At 45.8% G+C, this 15,614-nt stretch overlaps 3 protein-coding genes and 3 non-coding genes across 8 annotated transcripts; 5 read left to right on the forward strand and 1 right to left on the reverse strand.

Moving 5' to 3' along the window:
- The first annotated feature begins 80 nt into the window (after window positions 1–80).
- clk2a (CDC-like kinase 2a) lies at window positions 81–8,457 on the forward strand. Of its 3 annotated transcripts, none has more exons than XM_076139124.1 (13): window positions 81–256; window positions 1,249–1,460; window positions 1,642–1,921; window positions 2,998–3,088; window positions 3,967–4,033; window positions 4,504–4,620; window positions 4,954–5,120; window positions 5,558–5,652; window positions 5,755–5,881; window positions 6,102–6,184; window positions 6,483–6,562; window positions 6,755–6,845; window positions 6,934–8,457. In XM_076139124.1, the coding sequence occupies exons 2-13, from the start codon at window positions 1,249–1,251 to the stop codon at window positions 7,120–7,122; spliced, it is 1,599 nt and encodes a 532-aa protein (XP_075995239.1). In that variant the 5' UTR covers window positions 81–256; the 3' UTR covers window positions 7,123–8,457. The 3 variants fall into 3 exon arrangements, with proteins under 3 accessions (XP_075995239.1, XP_075995238.1, XP_075995240.1); XM_076139123.1 differs by having other exon boundaries at window positions 85–256; window positions 5,752–5,881; XM_076139125.1 differs by lacking the exons at window positions 81–256; window positions 1,249–1,460; window positions 2,998–3,088 and having other exon boundaries at window positions 1,803–1,921; window positions 5,752–5,881.
- Window positions 8,458–8,567: 110 nt separating this feature from the next.
- On the forward strand, window positions 8,568–10,973 carry LOC142989572 (uncharacterized). The gene is made up of 5 exons (XM_076139128.1): window positions 8,568–9,042; window positions 9,271–9,484; window positions 9,670–9,953; window positions 10,253–10,340; window positions 10,440–10,973. Exons 3-5 carry the CDS (start codon window positions 9,730–9,732, stop codon window positions 10,587–10,589), a joined length of 462 nt encoding a protein of 153 aa, XP_075995243.1. The 5' UTR covers window positions 8,568–9,042; window positions 9,271–9,484; window positions 9,670–9,729; the 3' UTR covers window positions 10,590–10,973.
- A 321-nt stretch (window positions 10,974–11,294) lies between these two features.
- Window positions 11,295–11,382, forward strand: trnay-gua (transfer RNA tyrosine (anticodon GUA)). Its single transcript is given in 2 exon segments — window positions 11,295–11,331; window positions 11,347–11,382. It is a non-coding gene; the product is annotated as a tRNA-Tyr (tRNA).
- Window positions 11,383–11,812: 430 nt separating this feature from the next.
- trnay-gua (transfer RNA tyrosine (anticodon GUA)) lies at window positions 11,813–11,900 on the forward strand. The gene is given in 2 exon segments: window positions 11,813–11,849; window positions 11,865–11,900. It is a non-coding gene; the product is annotated as a tRNA-Tyr (tRNA).
- A 429-nt stretch (window positions 11,901–12,329) lies between these two features.
- trnay-gua (transfer RNA tyrosine (anticodon GUA)) lies at window positions 12,330–12,417 on the forward strand. Its single transcript is given in 2 exon segments — window positions 12,330–12,366; window positions 12,382–12,417. It is a non-coding gene; the product is annotated as a tRNA-Tyr (tRNA).
- Window positions 12,418–12,816: 399 nt separating this feature from the next.
- dnajc8 (DnaJ (Hsp40) homolog, subfamily C, member 8) lies at window positions 12,817–15,408 on the reverse strand. The gene is made up of 9 exons (XM_076139184.1): window positions 15,288–15,408; window positions 14,825–14,926; window positions 14,346–14,402; window positions 14,162–14,228; window positions 13,957–14,051; window positions 13,785–13,856; window positions 13,608–13,699; window positions 13,376–13,451; window positions 12,817–13,288 (listed from the first exon to the last, which is right to left on the reverse strand). Exons 1-9 carry the CDS (start codon window positions 15,357–15,359, stop codon window positions 13,166–13,168), a joined length of 756 nt encoding a protein of 251 aa, XP_075995299.1. The 5' UTR covers window positions 15,360–15,408; the 3' UTR covers window positions 12,817–13,165.
- Between the last annotated feature and the right edge of the window lie 206 nt (window positions 15,409–15,614).

The following is a 15,614-nucleotide window of genomic DNA, read 5'->3' on the forward strand; positions in this document are numbered from 1 at the left end:
CACCTAACGCTGCCATGAAGTTCTGTCGCAGGTTTATATGGCTTCTGTGATACTTCGTGTCGGTACTTGGGTTGGGCGCTAGGGGGCGTAAACTGCTAATCTGAGGCAGAACTAGCTGTACTAATCGGACAGAAAAAAGCTGGCTGCTCGCTAGCAACACAGCTAACATCTGGCTAGCGAGAAGATAAGAGCGGAGAACCGAAGCGCCACCACGGATTTCCTGTGGGACAAACGCACCGGCCTCGCTGCTAAAACGGTAAAAACTCAGCGCCCCCGCGTTTTGCGCAGAGAAACGCGACGGGATTTCCGAACCGCGCGGCTAGCACGGCAGCTAACGCGAGTAGCTGTTTGTCTGGCGAGCCAAGCTAAGATGGCGGTCAAATTATTTACGTTAGCTAATGTTGCTAACAAAATATGCTAACTGCCAAGGTGTCGATAGCCTGGTGTATGAGTTGGTTCGAACCTGAAGCTGCATTTTATTTAGTAATGTCCGCGTTTGCATACAGCAAAACTAGTCTATCTATTCCTTGTAACCAGGTCAGTTTTGGGGGTGTAGTGGCATTAGTATTGCATAGTCTTACGTATTAATAAAGTAAACATTAGCGCTCTTTGGAATGTATGTACCTGTTTGCTAACCCGGGCGATGTATCACTAGACTAGTATGACGTTATTCATTACTTAAGTGTACAGAATACTGGACTAGTACCCGGATGATCCCGCCTATGGATTTAAACTACAACTCCGCATTTTTTGGTTTAATATTTTCTTCTTTTTTTTTCTTTACACCGCGGTGCTTTGATACGTTTGGTCTTGTGTCGCAACGCGTTTGCATTCCTTTGCCAGTTTTTGGCACCGAATGTAAAAGTTGCTCAGGTTGAAGTTAAAGCAGTGCTGCTTGTCAATCATATGAAGTTGCCCGAAAAAGTAATTATGAATGTGCAGGTTCAATTATAACAACATTCTGTTTGTGAGAGGAATCCATCAAGGTGACCTCCCTCCTTTTTTCCTTTCTTTTTTTCTTACTTTCTTGAGGATCAATTTGTCTGTGCTTCATTCTCTCCAACTTTACAGGAGCTTCAATCAATACAACTTAAGTCTTTTTGTTGAGAATGAATGAACCAGATATGTCCACCAGAATGACGCATTCATTCTTAATTCTTCCAAGCATTTTATTTAAAGTTGCCTGCAAAGCCTCAAATATGAATATTAATGCATATTTATGTTGTTGTTGTTTTTTAAATGTACCAGATGCCTCACACGAGACGGTACTCGTCTTCGGACAGAGACAGTCGAAGCAGCTACAAAGATCGTTACCGAGACAGAGACAGAGACAGAGGTCGCAGGCAAAGACAGCGGAGATCGCCTACGTACTCCTCCAGCAGTGACAGAGAGCGAGACAGACGAGGACGGGGACAGGGACAGGGACACAGACAGGATGGGAGCTTTGCACGCACAAGGAGGTATGTGTACGGACAGGGACGTATATTTATGTGGTTCCTTTATGCTAAAAGTGTGTTTTTAGTGGACGAGCTCTGCACATATGTGTTTAGCAGAGACACTCCATATTACTACATACTGTGAATGTTGACTTAAGGTTGTTGTCTGTGTTTGTACTTCAAAGTATGTCTTTGTCTGTTACAGTCGTAGCTTTGACAATCGCTCAACGGAACGACGGCCGCTCGACCGAAGATACTGCGAGGGATACAGGCGCTTGGATCCGAGCCGAGACGGCGAGCGCGAGAGAGAACGGGAGCCGCACGCCGCCGCCGAGACGTACTACCCGCGCGACTTCTCCCCGAGCATGTACGACTACCGGCGCGGGCGGGAACGTGAGCGGGAGGAGTCATACCGGCGGAAAGGCAGCAGGCGTAAGCACAAACGAAGGCGGCGTAGAACCAGGTCCTATAGCCCATCAACCTCGGTGAGTACAGCCCCACCCGAGATGACGTCTTAACCATCTCTCTCCTGTCCTCCTCTCCTCTGGCTCTCTCCGCCCAGATCTTACTCTCTTTCACTCCGGTCCTTCTATCTCTTTACTTCTCTTAACGGTTTTCTTCTTCACAGCTCCTGGACTTGGTAAGTAGTACAATCTTTATGTTTAGTTTTTGTTGTCGGTGGGAATTTGACGATGGAAGGGCATTTTCATTTTTCGGCACTTGTATTATTCTAGAAGTCACCAATCTTTGCCAATCTAAATCTAAGCACACCCCAGTGATACTGTTGAGTCAGACTTAATTATCTGGTGTTCCCTCTCTCATACTGGTTGGGTTCTAATGTGTGTGTGTCCAGCATGATCGTATTCTGGGCTTCTCCACAACTTGAATGTTAGCGGAGTTTTGCTGAAAAGTGAAAATGTTCCATCAAATTCTGATTTTTAAATTGGGATTCATTAAAAAAAAGAAAATATAGACTATAAACATGCAATTAAGTGTTGCATAATTCCCAGGTGATGATGTAATCTCTGCTGTATTTGTTGGTTTTATCTAACAATTCTCCTGCCTGATTTGCATTTGTCCTCTCATTTTGTTTCCCATCTTGGACAGTAGACTTGTTTTAATCTCAATAGCCAACCTGACAAGTTTTTGAATTAGTTTTGATACCTGTCTGTGTGTTTGTTTTTGCGTTGTTGAAGGGATTTATGCCAGTTGCTTCCATGTTTGTAAGCAGCTGTGTTTTAAGGGTAGAGGGGGGAGAGTAGCACAGGACGACATGTGATCTTTGACTTGTTCCCTTGCACTATATCCCTATCGTTATATATTTCCTTCACGTTGGTGTCATGCGTGAATCGCTCCATGACCACCAAACCCACCTACAACCACTACCACACCACCTACCGACAACAACAACACCGCCCTCCTGCTCCTCCCTCCTCGTCCGCCTGTGCCGCCCTGCGACGCCACGCTGCCTCCCCCTCCTCCCGAACTCCCCCTCCACTGTTCCCCCTCCTTCGGTCGCGTCCTGAACCTGCTGACGGCGGTCCGGGGGGGCTGAAAACAGCGGAGCGACAGCCGGACGCGGGCACTGAGTGTGAGGGACGACGAGGAAGGGCACCTGATCTGTCGGAGTGGGGACGTCCTGCAAGAGAGATGTACTCACTGCCACTACTCTATCGTAACCCTTCTCCATATGAGTATACAAGCATAGAGCATTTACATGAGATGGGAGTGCCTGATGATGATGATGGTGATGATGATGATGCCTTGTTAGAATGTTCTGCTGCTCTAGCTGAATTAACAGGGTGGATTGCGAGACATTTGAAGAAGTTTGAGCCTTTAGACACCTTTCCCCACTTCCTCTTTGTTGTAGGATCTGTAGCCATGGAGCGTTTGCTATGTTTCACAGGTTTTACTCGGCTTCTTACTTAACGTAGACTTGCAGGTCCAGCTGTTCCCCCTCTCTTCACGGTGTAGTCGCTTTATTTGATTTATTAAGATAGCTGTGTCACACTGTGAGGAATTGTGGTGTTATTGTATTTTGATAGTACACATCTCTCACACACACCTCACGTATTTAGAGCAGCCGACCAGCGCACACATAGACTGAAACACTTCAGCTTCATTCGGCTTCATTCTGTATTCTGTCCGCTGATGATTTGGGCCAAAGGCAGCTGCATCTTGAAAGGAGGTGCCGTTATTTCCGATGGCTGCAAATTGGTCATCATGAAGGGCAGCGCTTTATATTTGCCCCTCCCCCTCCCACTCCCCCTTGTATTGTTTTCTCCACGATTATCATAGCGCTGCGTGCTTTTGATTACCGTAGCTTATCGTGACCAGTTTCCTTCCTGTCAGATTGAGTAGGCAACCATCTGAAAAGGCGATGGGTGCTAGCATTGATACGCATGATGTCACACTTATGCTTCCATGTGCCCCGCCGTCGGTCCACATGTCTAATCGCTCTGTTTCTCCTCCTCCTCCCCCCCTCCCCCTCCTGCTCTCCTTCTCTTCCCCCTCCTGTGTTGTGTTGCAGATGAGATTGTCAGCACTTTGGGAGAAGGCACCTTTGGGCGGGTGATGCAATGCATTGACCATCGCAGGTGTGTATTCGCTGAGGCGTAGAAAACAACACCTGGCACCCGAGGGCGTCTCTCGGGGTTTCTAAGCGTCTCGGCGGGGGAATATCTGTTCACTTGACTTTGAGACACGCAGAGATGAAACATCAGAGATCTGATCAGAGACAGAGATCAGATCAAAGCTTTTGATTGCTGTTGGTTCTGTCTCTTTATCTGCACAATCAATCAAGACCATGTGTGACCGTGGGCTTGATTGAAATCTCTGCCTCTGGTTAGATTAGATTGATGATTGAAGACATGCTCCAGCCTTTACTTTACTTTTCTGCGTGGTCACATTATTAACTGGAGTGTTTGATTGTTAAGAGTTCAGCATAAGGAGGCCGGTGCGTCTATGGGGGCGGAGTTTAACAATCCAAGTTTAGTTAAGGTACGAATGTAAAGCATGTTTGGTGTTGTGTGACCTCACCTTGTGTTTTTTTGTTTTTGTGAAACAGGGGAGGAGCTCACGTTGCTCTGAAAATAATCAAGAATGTGGAGAAGTACAAGGAGGCGGCTCGTCTCGAAATTAACGTTCTGGAGAAAATCAACGAGAAGGACCCAGACAACAAATAGTGAGTTCTGACCTGTGACATTTCCCGCTAGAATTGTTGGTTTAATAGGTTAACGTAGTTGGCAGGAAGCTGGAGTGTGTCTGCCTTGTCGTTGATGTTTTCATGTATTCTCTCCCCTGAAGGAAGCATTGTCACATTTCTTTTGTTCAGTACGTCAATTAAAAAGTGCCAGACAAGAGCTTGGCACCGATCCATCCACGCTCTATTATGATGCAGGAGATTCTGTACTGAATGTCTATGAATGTACTGTTTGATTGAGCTAATTGTATTTTGGGCGTGCACACACAGACACACACACATCATCTCACCTTGTGTATCCTGTTCCTCTCTCAGCCTGTGTGTACAGATGTACGACTGGTTCGACTACCACGGTCACATGTGTATCTCCTTTGAGCTCCTGGCTCTCAGCACCTTTGACTTCCTGAAGGAGAACAACTACCTACCTTACTCCATCGGCCAGGTCCGGCACATGGCCTACCAAATCTGTCTCGCTGTGAAATGTGAGTACTTCGTCAAAACCCACGTTGCACCAGAACATAAAGAAATATTTATCCCTTCAAACTGAGATCACTCAAGCTTCTATCCTCCTCCAATGTTTAGTTTAGTTCATACAAGCATCAGATGAGTGTTGAATCAGACCAGAAACCTTTTATGATGCAATGAGGATAAGCTTTACTTTACAAACATCCAGTCCCTAAATTCCAAATGGTGTTCAAAAATGTTCCACGTGTCTGGGGAGTGGCTGTTTGTTTGTGCCAGACCGCCTGCAGCCACACAGGGGCGCCATTGCTCCAAACAGCAGGCCGGGGGCAGGCGGTCACCTTCAGAAGCCCAGGTTACATAAGAATCACAAGGATAGAAGGTTGAATGATGACAATGGGGCTGCTTGCTGATCAGGTGTGTGAGGTAACAGGAACACTTTGTTTCTCCCCTGTAGTTCTCCATGATAATAAGCTGACACACACAGACCTGAAGCCAGAGAACATCCTGTTTGTCAACTCAGACTTCACAATGACCTACAATGTAGAGAAGGTAAGAGTGATGTCACTGACATCATTTATATCAGACAGTTTAGGAAAACACAAACCTCTCTAAACCTTCCCTGGAGTCTCACCAAACACTTTCCTGCAGAAGCGAGAGGAGCGGACGGTCAAGAGCACAGCAGTCCGAGTGGTCGACTTTGGAAGCGCAACTTTTGACCACGAGCACCACAGCACCATCGTGTCCACGCGGCATTACAGAGCCCCCGAGGTCATACTGGGTAAGCATGGCAACAGAGCTTCTGCTGTACAGAAACACTAACTATCTTCAAAACTCCTAAATGGTCAAACTAACTTTAATGTAGATAGTTTAACACAAATGTCATGAAAGTATTCTTGCCTGCTGTTATTCAGGGTCCTAGTTTGCTCTTGGAAATATTTTTGCTGTCTTTTCCAGCTGTTTTCGGTCATGCTTGATGTATTCTTTGTCTCTGTGTGCAGAGCTGGGCTGGAGTCACCCCTGTGACGTGTGGAGCATCGGCTGCATCCTGTTTGAGTACTACCTGGGCTTCACCTTGTTTCAGGTACAGCAGCGTCCTGCTATGAGACTTCACTCAGACACTTCACTCAGAGTTTGGTCTGTAAACAGTGAAGCTGTCCGCTCACATGTTCAGTACGTGACTCACGCCAGGAGCATCAGGAAAGCCAACAGTAAATCTGTCAGAGATTAAGACTGTTGCTATTCTGAGCTTGGTCACCTGACGGGTGCAGCATGCAGCAGTTAAACCTGATTACCAGTCTCTCTGTCAACATGTCGTGCCTGATGATGTGTATGATGTCATGATGTCGTCTAATTCAAGCTGAATTCATATTTCCATACAGACTCATGACAACAGGGAACATTTGGCCATGATGGAGAGAATCCTGGGACCGGTGCCCTCTAGGATGATTCGCAAGACGCGGTGAGAAACCACAAGCTCGCCCCAGTGCCAAAATGATGTCTGACACACACACACACACACACACACACACACACACACACACACACACACACACACACACACACACACACACACACACACACACACAGATGCAGCTGCTGATACAAATGAATACGCAACTGCATATTCACACGGATCTTCCTTCCCGCCCAGGAAGCAAAAATACTTCTACCGTGGTCGCCTGGATTGGGATGAAAGCTCCTCAGCTGGGAAGTACGTCAGAGAAAACTGCAAGCCGCTGCGGGTAAGATGAGGGGCCGGGTGACGAGAAGCGACCTACTACTTCTCCTCTATCAGTCTAATGTGTCCCCTCCTCTTCTCTTCCTTGTCAGCGGTACCTGCTGTCGGAGGCAGAGGAGCACCATCAGCTGTTCGACCTGATTGAGAACATGCTGGAGTACGAGCCCTCCAAGCGGCTGGTGCTGGCCGACTCCCTCAAGCACCCGTTCTTCGAGAGCGCGGGGATCGGCGAGGCGGCGGGCGGCAAGACCTGGGAGGGCAACCGGGACATCAGCCGGTGACCTACGAGCCTCCACAGACTGTGAATGACGCAGGAGTTCAGCGTTTTTTTTAATATGCGGAGCAGGTTGAACTGTCGAGTCGGTCAGGGGCCTTGGATGTTTCCCTGTCATTCATCTCGAAAGCATGGACATTTTAACTCGCGCCCTCCCTCCTCTCCCCCGTCCCTCTGATGTCTACCTCTGCTGCCACGGCATGTCTCTGACACAGAGGAACCAAAGTCGACCACCACGGAGCAGAGACGGGTTAGGGCGACGGCCCACCGGCCCCGCCCGACCCCTCTCTGCTCGCCCTGGGAGCGTTCACGGAGGAAGTGTTTTTACCCACACGGTAGCCCTCTATGCAGCTCGTCTTCCTTTTTGACTTCCTCACTTATGTCCGTCCTTTTCCATCAGCATGTTAAAGGGGAGGACAGCAACAGCTGCAGTCGGGGGTCACAGACACACACACACACACACACAACATTTTGTAGAAGCGTTGTCTTCCAGTTCTTAATGGAAAAGTGAAACAGGAGACGGAGCTGTAAACGCAGAGCAGGTCCTCACCCACACGATGCCAAATGTGTGTGTTCCCACAAGATGCTGCGTCATCTGAGAGAGATCATGAAGCGGTTCTACTGTTTACCATCAACCAATGAGACTGAATGTCACGTTTCCCTGATGTGAGGGCGGACAGAAGCAGGGAAGTCGCTGTAATCACGCCGGAGGGCCGACGCCAAAATACGAAAGCTCTCCGGAAAACAAACAGGTTCTTAGGTTGATCTGTGCACTTAAACTCCACGTCCTTGTTCTTACATGTTTGGGTTCTTTTTTTATGTCTAAGCAGTTTCCCTGTTACGGAGCCTCGTGCCTCCACCCGTTAGGCTGCCGCCGCCGCCAGCTAACGGGACGATTACGGTTACGGACACTCCAGCGGACATGTCTGTTTGTTACTTTATGCAATGTTTCAGGAGTGTGTGAGTTGTTGAATGTGCGTGTGCGTGTGTGTGCGTGCGTGTGTGTGTGTGTTTCGGGGTGGGGATGGTGTGGATAACGGTTCCATGTCAGTGTTTTTCCTCAGTGACTTGTTTTTCATTGTCAAAGGGAACATTCCCACACGGTTCTTAACACAAACTGGATGAACGGCTCTCCCATGTGGCTCAGTCCTCTCAGCCAGCAGCCACACACACACACCACTCCTGTTCATGGTATTTATTTGGAGTTCCAGTAGGTGTAGTCCCCACCCCCACCCGACCTGTACATGACTTGTTCTTTTTGTATGAAATTAAAGCATTATACAACTGTATATATGTATGATTGTGTAGAATTAAAGTTAAGTCCTTCCTTGTTAAAGCCTAATGGAGCTCTGTGTTCACTCTGGGTTGATAGTCTGTCTGTAGGAGCCATCACTGTCTCCAGGACGTCTCTGATCCGTCTGAGCTGTTCTGTGTTCAATACGTCCACTACGCAGAAAACATGCGGTTGTAACATTACCACGGCAACACTGCTTGGGGATTGACAAAATGATCAGACAAGTAAATTCAGGAAAGTTCTATAAATGAACTCTAAACTTGTCTTGGCTCAAGCATGCAGACCTTTTATGTGATTATCTTTTGAATTTCTTTGTTCCTTCTCAGATTGGATCCATATTTAAATCATTTAATTGACGTAAACTTATCTCAAACATGACCTAATAGCTTGAAGGAATAATTGTAATTGGATTTACCAAAACCAAATGGCTGTGGACTTTGTCGTTAAGCCGTTGTCAGCAGTTGTAAACACTCTGCTCGCTTTCTGTTTCCCTCCATATCTTGAGCATTGTCGGGGTTAATTTACCTCCTCTCCATTCCCTCCCCCCACAAAAGAAGACGGCCCACTGCTCCGTCGGGGTGTGGAGGGGAAACTGGAGGCTATGGTATAGCAGATGCATCCATGGACTCTCACGTAAGATCATTTAGCCTAAATGTTAGTTTTTACTTCAGCGCATTAAAGCTGAATGACTTGTTGACTACAGAATCTATGGTTGCAGATTCTTTCCAGCTGACCAATCATAAGTTAAACTGAATGAAGTTACCTTCCCTTCCATCTGTCTCATCTAATCATCCCATTAGCTGTTCACTCTGGTTTTATGTATTATTTCAGTGATCAACCAGCATCTGTTTCCTCGTGCAGGTTTGTTTGGATCTGTTGCTGTTAATGAGATTAAGGACTCGTGCGTCTTTAGCTAATCTGTATGAGTTCCAGGGATGTCATCAGTCAAATCCTCATGAGACGGGGACGGAGAGGAGGACGGAGCAGAGGCACACACCGGTAACACTCCACTGACCCGGAGAACTAAACAAACTAAATGGAAACAAAACCTTCCAGCTGATCTTGTCTACAGCAGGTACGTCACACGGTTCCTCAGGTGTTAATGCTTTAAATTATAGATGTGTAGGGGATCAGGCACATGTTCTAAGTCCTCATGTTCAGGCAGGGCAGTTGGGTTTGATTTGAAATGAATGCCATGAGTGCACAGGAGTCAAAAGTTCAGTATTCTTAGTTGATAATGATTATTGTTAATATTCACAGATCAAGAAGTCGCTCCCAGAAAAACCTGTTACTAAATCGAGACGAGGCAACTCCCAAGGAATGGACTCCCTCATGTCGCTGGGTGCTCCCTTGAAGCAGTTCACCAGCTGCGTGCGCGGAACCGTCGCCTCCACAAAGAGAGAAGCCAAGAGGAGCCAGCCGGTGCGCAGAGGCAGCTTCAGCCGCAGGAAGAGCATCGGGAGGAGGCGGAGTCTCCCCTGCAGCAGCCAGAAAGTCCCAGACTCCTGGCTCAGAGCGTACCAGGAGGAACTGAAGAGAGAGAGGTACACACACACACACACAAACACCCCCTCCTCCCGGTCGGGATTAGGATCTGGTGGATTGAGATACATGCTGGATTAACTGCAACAAATAAGGCTAGAAATGTGCAGAATACAATTGTATACCATTAAGTCATTATGGAGGTAGAACGAGAAACAACACTTTTTCGTTTCTCATTCTACCTTATTGGGCCTTGGCTGAGGCATCTAGCCCTAATCCTGGGCCTTTAAATTATGGTCTTTATTCACCTGATGGACTCATCGTCATCAGCCTAACGTCGATCTGTGTGCTTCGCCTAAAGGAAGCGGCAACAAGCCATAGTGGCCAAGAAAAACGCACAGAGGGCCGTGAGGAGGACTCACTTCAGGAGCCACCACTGTCTCCCAAGGGTAAGACAACACTGAAATCAAGTTCATAATTTAAAAATCAAGCATAATTCATCAAGATAACATTTAGAACACTTTCTTCAAACTTCCTCTCACACACAGAGCAACACCGCTGCCAAGAAACCAGCAGCGGCAGCGAAGGATGATTCCCTCTTTGGGGCGTTTCAGGGCCTCAGTCTGGACGGGCTGGTTGGAGGCTCTCGGGGATCTCCGGCCTCCAGCGCCGGAGGAGATCAGTGTAAACTTATGTGAGCTCAAACCCTAAAGGACACTCGGCAGGAGAGAAAGCTTCTGGATTATTCATTGGAAAAGGATTCTTGAACCTTATTATAAAGGACAAAAATAAACTCACTATTTTATTCAGCGTTCAGACGCGGGCTGGAAATCCTTAAGAGCTATCATTTTAATGTGATGTGAAGTTTTGTGAATGAAGATTTTGAATAAACTGCTTGATAATGAAATTGTAATTGCATCTGATCATCATAAACCGTCTGGTTGAGTCATCGGCTTTTTTATATAACCAAAAAATATAGTCTAGTATTCAAAATAGAAATCTAAGTGGGTAACATCATTTTGTAAATTTGATCCACTTGCTCAGTCTCACTGATCTGGTCATGTTGGAAAATTGGACCAAAATTTAAATTTGCCCCAAACTTACAGAAAATGATCCCTGTGTCATGTAGATGCTGTGTTTAAAATTCTAGAGCTCTAGCTCCTTCCTTGTCCAAGATATGGGCTTTTCACACAATCCAACAATTTGGTCCATGGTTACACTGTCATTTTGGGAAATCTGACCAAACATTTAATTTGCCCCAAACCTACACCAATGGATCCCAGTGTCATGTAGATGCTGTGTTTGAAATTCTAGAGCTCTAGCTCTTAAATTAACCAAGATATGGCCTATTTACAAAAAATAACCATTTACAGTTAAACTGCCATTCTTGGAGGATGTGTACCCCTTCGATAGCTCAGTTGGTAGAGCGGAGGACTGTAGTGGCATAAACCAGGCATCCTTAGGTCGCTGGTTCAACTCCGGCTCGAAGGAACAGTTTTCAACAATGGCCCTTTGAATAAATGAAGTTCAGTCTTATCTTTCACAAAAATGAACAATTTGGTCCATGGTTACACTGTCATTTTGGAAATTTCGACCAAAATTTAAATTTGCCCCAAACTTACAGAAAATGATCCCTGTGTCATGTAGATGCTGTGTTTAAAATTCTAGAGCTCTAGCTCCTTCCTTGTCCAAGATATGGGCTTTTCACACAATCCAACAATTTGGTCCATGGTTACACTGTCATTTTGGGAAATCTGACCAAACATTTAATTTGCCCCAAACCTACACCAATGGATCCCAGTGTCATGTAGATGCTGTGTTTGAAATTCTAGAGCTCTAGCTCTTAAATTAACCAAGATATGGCCTATTTACAAAAAATAACCATTTACAGTTAAACTGCCATTCTTGGAGGATGTGTACCCCTTCGATAGCTCAGTTGGTAGAGCGGAGGACTGTAGTGGCATAAACCAGGCATCCTTAGGTCGCTGGTTCAACTCCGGCTCGAAGGAACAGTTTTCAACAATGGCCCTTTGAATAAATGAAGTTCAGTCTTATCTTTCACAAAAATGAACAATTTGGTCCATGGTTACACTGTCATTTTGGAAATTTCGACCAAAATTTAAATTTGCCCCAAACTTACAGAAAATGATCCCTATGTCATGTAGATGCTGTGTTTGAAATTTTAGAGCTCTAGCTCCTTCCTTGTCCAAGATATGGGCTTTTCACACAATCCAACAATTTGGTCCATGGTTACACTGTCATTTTGGGAAATCTGACCAAAAATTTAATTTGCCTCAAACCTACACCAATGGATCCCAGTGCCATATAGATGCTGTGTTTGAAATTCTAGAGCTCTAGCTCTTAAACTAACCAAGATATGGCCTATTTACAAAAATAACCATTTTCAGTTAAACTGCCATTCTTGGGCGACATGTACCCCTTCGATAGCTCAGTTGGTAGAGCGGAGGACTGTAGTGGCATAAACCAGGCATCCTTAGGTCACTGGTTCAACTCCGGCTCGAAGGAACAGTTCTCAACAATGGCCCTTTGAATAAATGAAGTTCAATCTCACTTTCAAAAAAATGAACAATTTGGTCCATGGTTACACTGTTGTTTTGGGAATTTTGACCAAAATGTGATTTGCCCCAAACCTACACCAATGGATCCCAGTGCCATATAGATGCTGTGTTTGAAATTCTTGCATTCTAGCTCCATCTTTGACCAAGATATTCGAGTCCAGCTGGCAAGTTGCCAGTTTGCATCCGAAGCACTGCCCAGGTGCCTATACCCCCTCTGGTGTGTGCATGCCTGTGAGAGTGTGAGTGTGTGTTAGAGAAAGTGTGTGTGTAAGAGGGGGTGCAGTTTTGAATTTTGTAACACATGTGATTTGACAAATTAAAAAATAAATAAAACCATTAATCTCAAAAACTCTTCTGTCACATTGTGGAGCTCCTCCTCCCATCGGGCGTGTTAGGAGAGAGAAAGCTTTATTAAACAAAAACAAAACACAAACCACTTTGTCATTTACAGAAATGGAAGATGCATCAATTCGTTCATTCGAGGCCAATACACTCAGGGTTCAGATCACAAGTATGTACATTAGAAAACAGAGTACAAAACTACAGTAGTCGGGCGGGCGGGTAGGTGGTGTCCTGGATGAGTGACTTGTCTTACAGCACATTTGTTGGCAGCTGTGATGAAAACTAGACACTTGACTGCAGACGATGAGGTGGGGGGGGGGACAAAAGACAACGCGGGGCGGGACGTAGCGGCATCATTCCCTCTGCTCCATCTTGACTTTGGGCGGTTTGAGGAAGGAGCGGTTCTTCTTCTCCTTGGTCTTCTTGCCTTTGGCCTGGAAGCTCCTCCAACTGTCCACTCGGCCGTCCCTTGTCTCCTGCAAAATAAGGTGCACAAGACATTCTTGTAGTCGCAATGTTTTACCCTCGCCTGAATCGACAAGCGCTATGACGCACGGACGCACCTCAAAGTTCTTCTGCCACTCTCTATCTCTCTTTGCTTTCTCTGCTACCTCGATTTCTTCTTCTCTTGCCCTTTTCCTGTAAAAAACGGAGGAAGAAGCAATAATTAGGCCCCTAAGACATTCTGGAAGAAATGATTCAACGTGGTTTAACTGCTTTCCGCAAAATGATTCAGATTCCTAATTGGTTTGTTGAGCATTTTTGGGTAAACTTTGATCCAAATGCAATCCTTACCTTTCATGCATGTCCTTTGCTTCCCTTTCCTTCCTCTTGATCTCAAGCTCTGCAAAAAGCTTCATAGTCTGCTTGTATACTGCTTGCTTGAACTGGACAAAGACATAAAGTTTACTGGTCATAACACAGATAAAATGGGATCGAGCTTCATATCAAAGCCAAAACTAACTGTCTCACCACTTCAGGGTCCTCCTCCTCGATGTCCAGCGGCTTTCCATCCTTCTTCAGCTGTTTCCTTTTCTCTTTTATCTGCTCGGAGAAAGAAAGCGACGTCGTTCATTAGAAGGCCGCTGGGTAACGTGCGGTAAAAATAGTGACTGCATATCTTAAGGGTCGGTTGAGCGCTTACCATATGCTCCACGTATTCAATTCCTGCGTGGATGACATCTAAGGCCCTCTTCTTCTGCTCGGGTTCGAGTAGGAGTTTGTACGCTTTGTCCACAGCTACGACACAATGACACATCCAGGGGGGGAATTAAACGTCTATACACGTGATTCAGGCACCTAAGTATATAAATATAAGCACAGAGGGTTTAATAGCAGCAGTTTTATACCTTCAAAGGCTTTCTGCGCTCTTTCTACGTCAGCCTGGTTTTTGTCTGGATGGACCAAGATGGATAACTGTACAATCAAAAGACAAAACACACTGTTACTAGAACACACACACACACACACACACACACACACACACACACGCATCAGTAACTAGATTGAAGTGAAATAGAAAAGAACATTTACCGCCCGAAACCTTTTCTTCAACTCATCGTCTGTTGCTTCTGGATCGATTTGCAGAACCTGGAATAACACAGACCGCTTAATCATTGACAACGCAACCAGCAGGCTAAAATCAGAGCTGTTCCGAGTGTAAGCGCTCACTAACTGACTATGATTCATGATTGATTAATCTGTTTGAGTGACTTTGACAAGACTGATTGATCTTTCTTTTTTTTCTTTTTTTACAACATAAGAATATCAAAAAATACTGACAAATACTCATCACAAGTTCCCAGAGCCCAGTTGGCCCACTTGACTTGTTATTGGTCCCGGAACAGTAACAAAGATATTGAATTTCCTATTATATAAAACACATAATAGACATTTGTAGACAAATTAAAGACAATTTGTACTAATTTAAAGAACCTGCACTGCACTCTGGTAACTTGTGTGTTATTGTAAGTGAGTTCCCTGACGTCTGTGTGTGTGTTGTGTTGTGTTACCTCAAAGGGGTTGAGGTTAAAGTAGGAGGCTCCGGGTCTGAGCAGCCTCTCGATCTGCTGCTTGGAGGTCAACACCGAATCCCTCTTCTCGATCTGTTTCACCTGGTAAACAGAATGAAGGACCGTGAACGCATCCAGAGACCAATGAGGGAAAAGTCTGAAGATGCTTTTTTCAGCGAACCAAACACAGTCAAAAACAATGTAACTGCACCTTTAAGCTGCTACAAAACGCAACAATAGAGAGAACAATGAAACTGCTCGAGCAACTTTGGGATTGAAAGAGAAGAAGTAAAGCTGGAGGTGAAGCTGCTGAGGCGCCGGTGAGCTCAGTTAGCTTCTCCGTTAGCTTTAAAGGCCTCGCAGGTAAATAAACGCGAGAGTGGAGGAGGTGCCGGTAACACACCGTCACGCACACGGCCACAGCAACGTTCACCGCCGGCTTATGCACTGGATTCTACCGTACCTCCGTGTAAAAGTTTTGAAATAATTCCTCTGACACGTTCTGAGAAGAAGGCTCTCCCCCGGCGGCCGCCATTTTCGCCCAGGTTTACATGTGACGTATGGCGTCACGTGACTCACTCCCCCCCCAAAAAAGTGGATTATACTTGAAATAGATTTCGTATTTCTTGAAAATAATTGTTTCAAAATGGCCGTGAAGCGACGTGTCGTTTGGTTATCACAGTTGTAATTCTAACGTCTTCTGACTAATTTACGCCACAACGTATTTTGGCGGTCAAATTTTGTTCGGACTTAAACCTTCTTGGAACAACACTGCAGTGCGCTATCATCA

The sequence above is a fragment of the Genypterus blacodes genome, unplaced genomic scaffold (genome assembly GCF_046128005.1).
Source record: "Genypterus blacodes isolate CSIRO-AG114 ecotype Tasmania unplaced genomic scaffold, CSIRO-AGI_Gbla_v1 ptg000438l_1, whole genome shotgun sequence".
Taxonomy (NCBI): domain Eukaryota; kingdom Metazoa; phylum Chordata; class Actinopteri; order Ophidiiformes; family Ophidiidae; genus Genypterus; species Genypterus blacodes.

Excerpts from the sequence above, each read along its gene's own strand:
- dnajc8 (XM_076139184.1), bottom strand. The coding sequence starts at position 15,359 with ATGGCGGCCGCCGGGGGAGAGCCTTCTTCTCAGAACGTGTCAGAGGAA. Across the intron at positions 13,857-13,956 it reads TTGAATACGTGGAGCATATG|ATAAAAGAGAAAAGGAAACA; the intron begins GTAAGCGCTCAA and ends TTCTCCGAGCAG. Across the intron at positions 13,700-13,784 it reads AGGAGGAGGACCCTGAAGTG|TTCAAGCAAGCAGTATACAA; the intron begins GTGAGACAGTTA and ends GTCTTTGTCCAG.
- LOC142989572 (XM_076139128.1), top strand. The coding sequence starts at position 9,730 with ATGGACTCCCTCATGTCGCTGGGTGCTCCCTTGAAGCAGTTCACCAGC. Across the intron at positions 9,954-10,252 it reads GAGGAACTGAAGAGAGAGAG|GAAGCGGCAACAAGCCATAG; the intron begins GTACACACACAC and ends CTTCGCCTAAAG. Across the intron at positions 10,341-10,439 it reads GCCACCACTGTCTCCCAAGG|AGCAACACCGCTGCCAAGAA; the intron begins GTAAGACAACAC and ends TCTCACACACAG.
- clk2a (XM_076139123.1), top strand. The coding sequence starts at position 1,249 with ATGCCTCACACGAGACGGTACTCGTCTTCGGACAGAGACAGTCGAAGC. Across the intron at positions 4,621-4,953 it reads AAGGACCCAGACAACAAATA|CCTGTGTGTACAGATGTACG; the intron begins GTGAGTTCTGAC and ends TTCCTCTCTCAG. Across the intron at positions 6,185-6,482 it reads TGGGCTTCACCTTGTTTCAG|ACTCATGACAACAGGGAACA; the intron begins GTACAGCAGCGT and ends ATTTCCATACAG.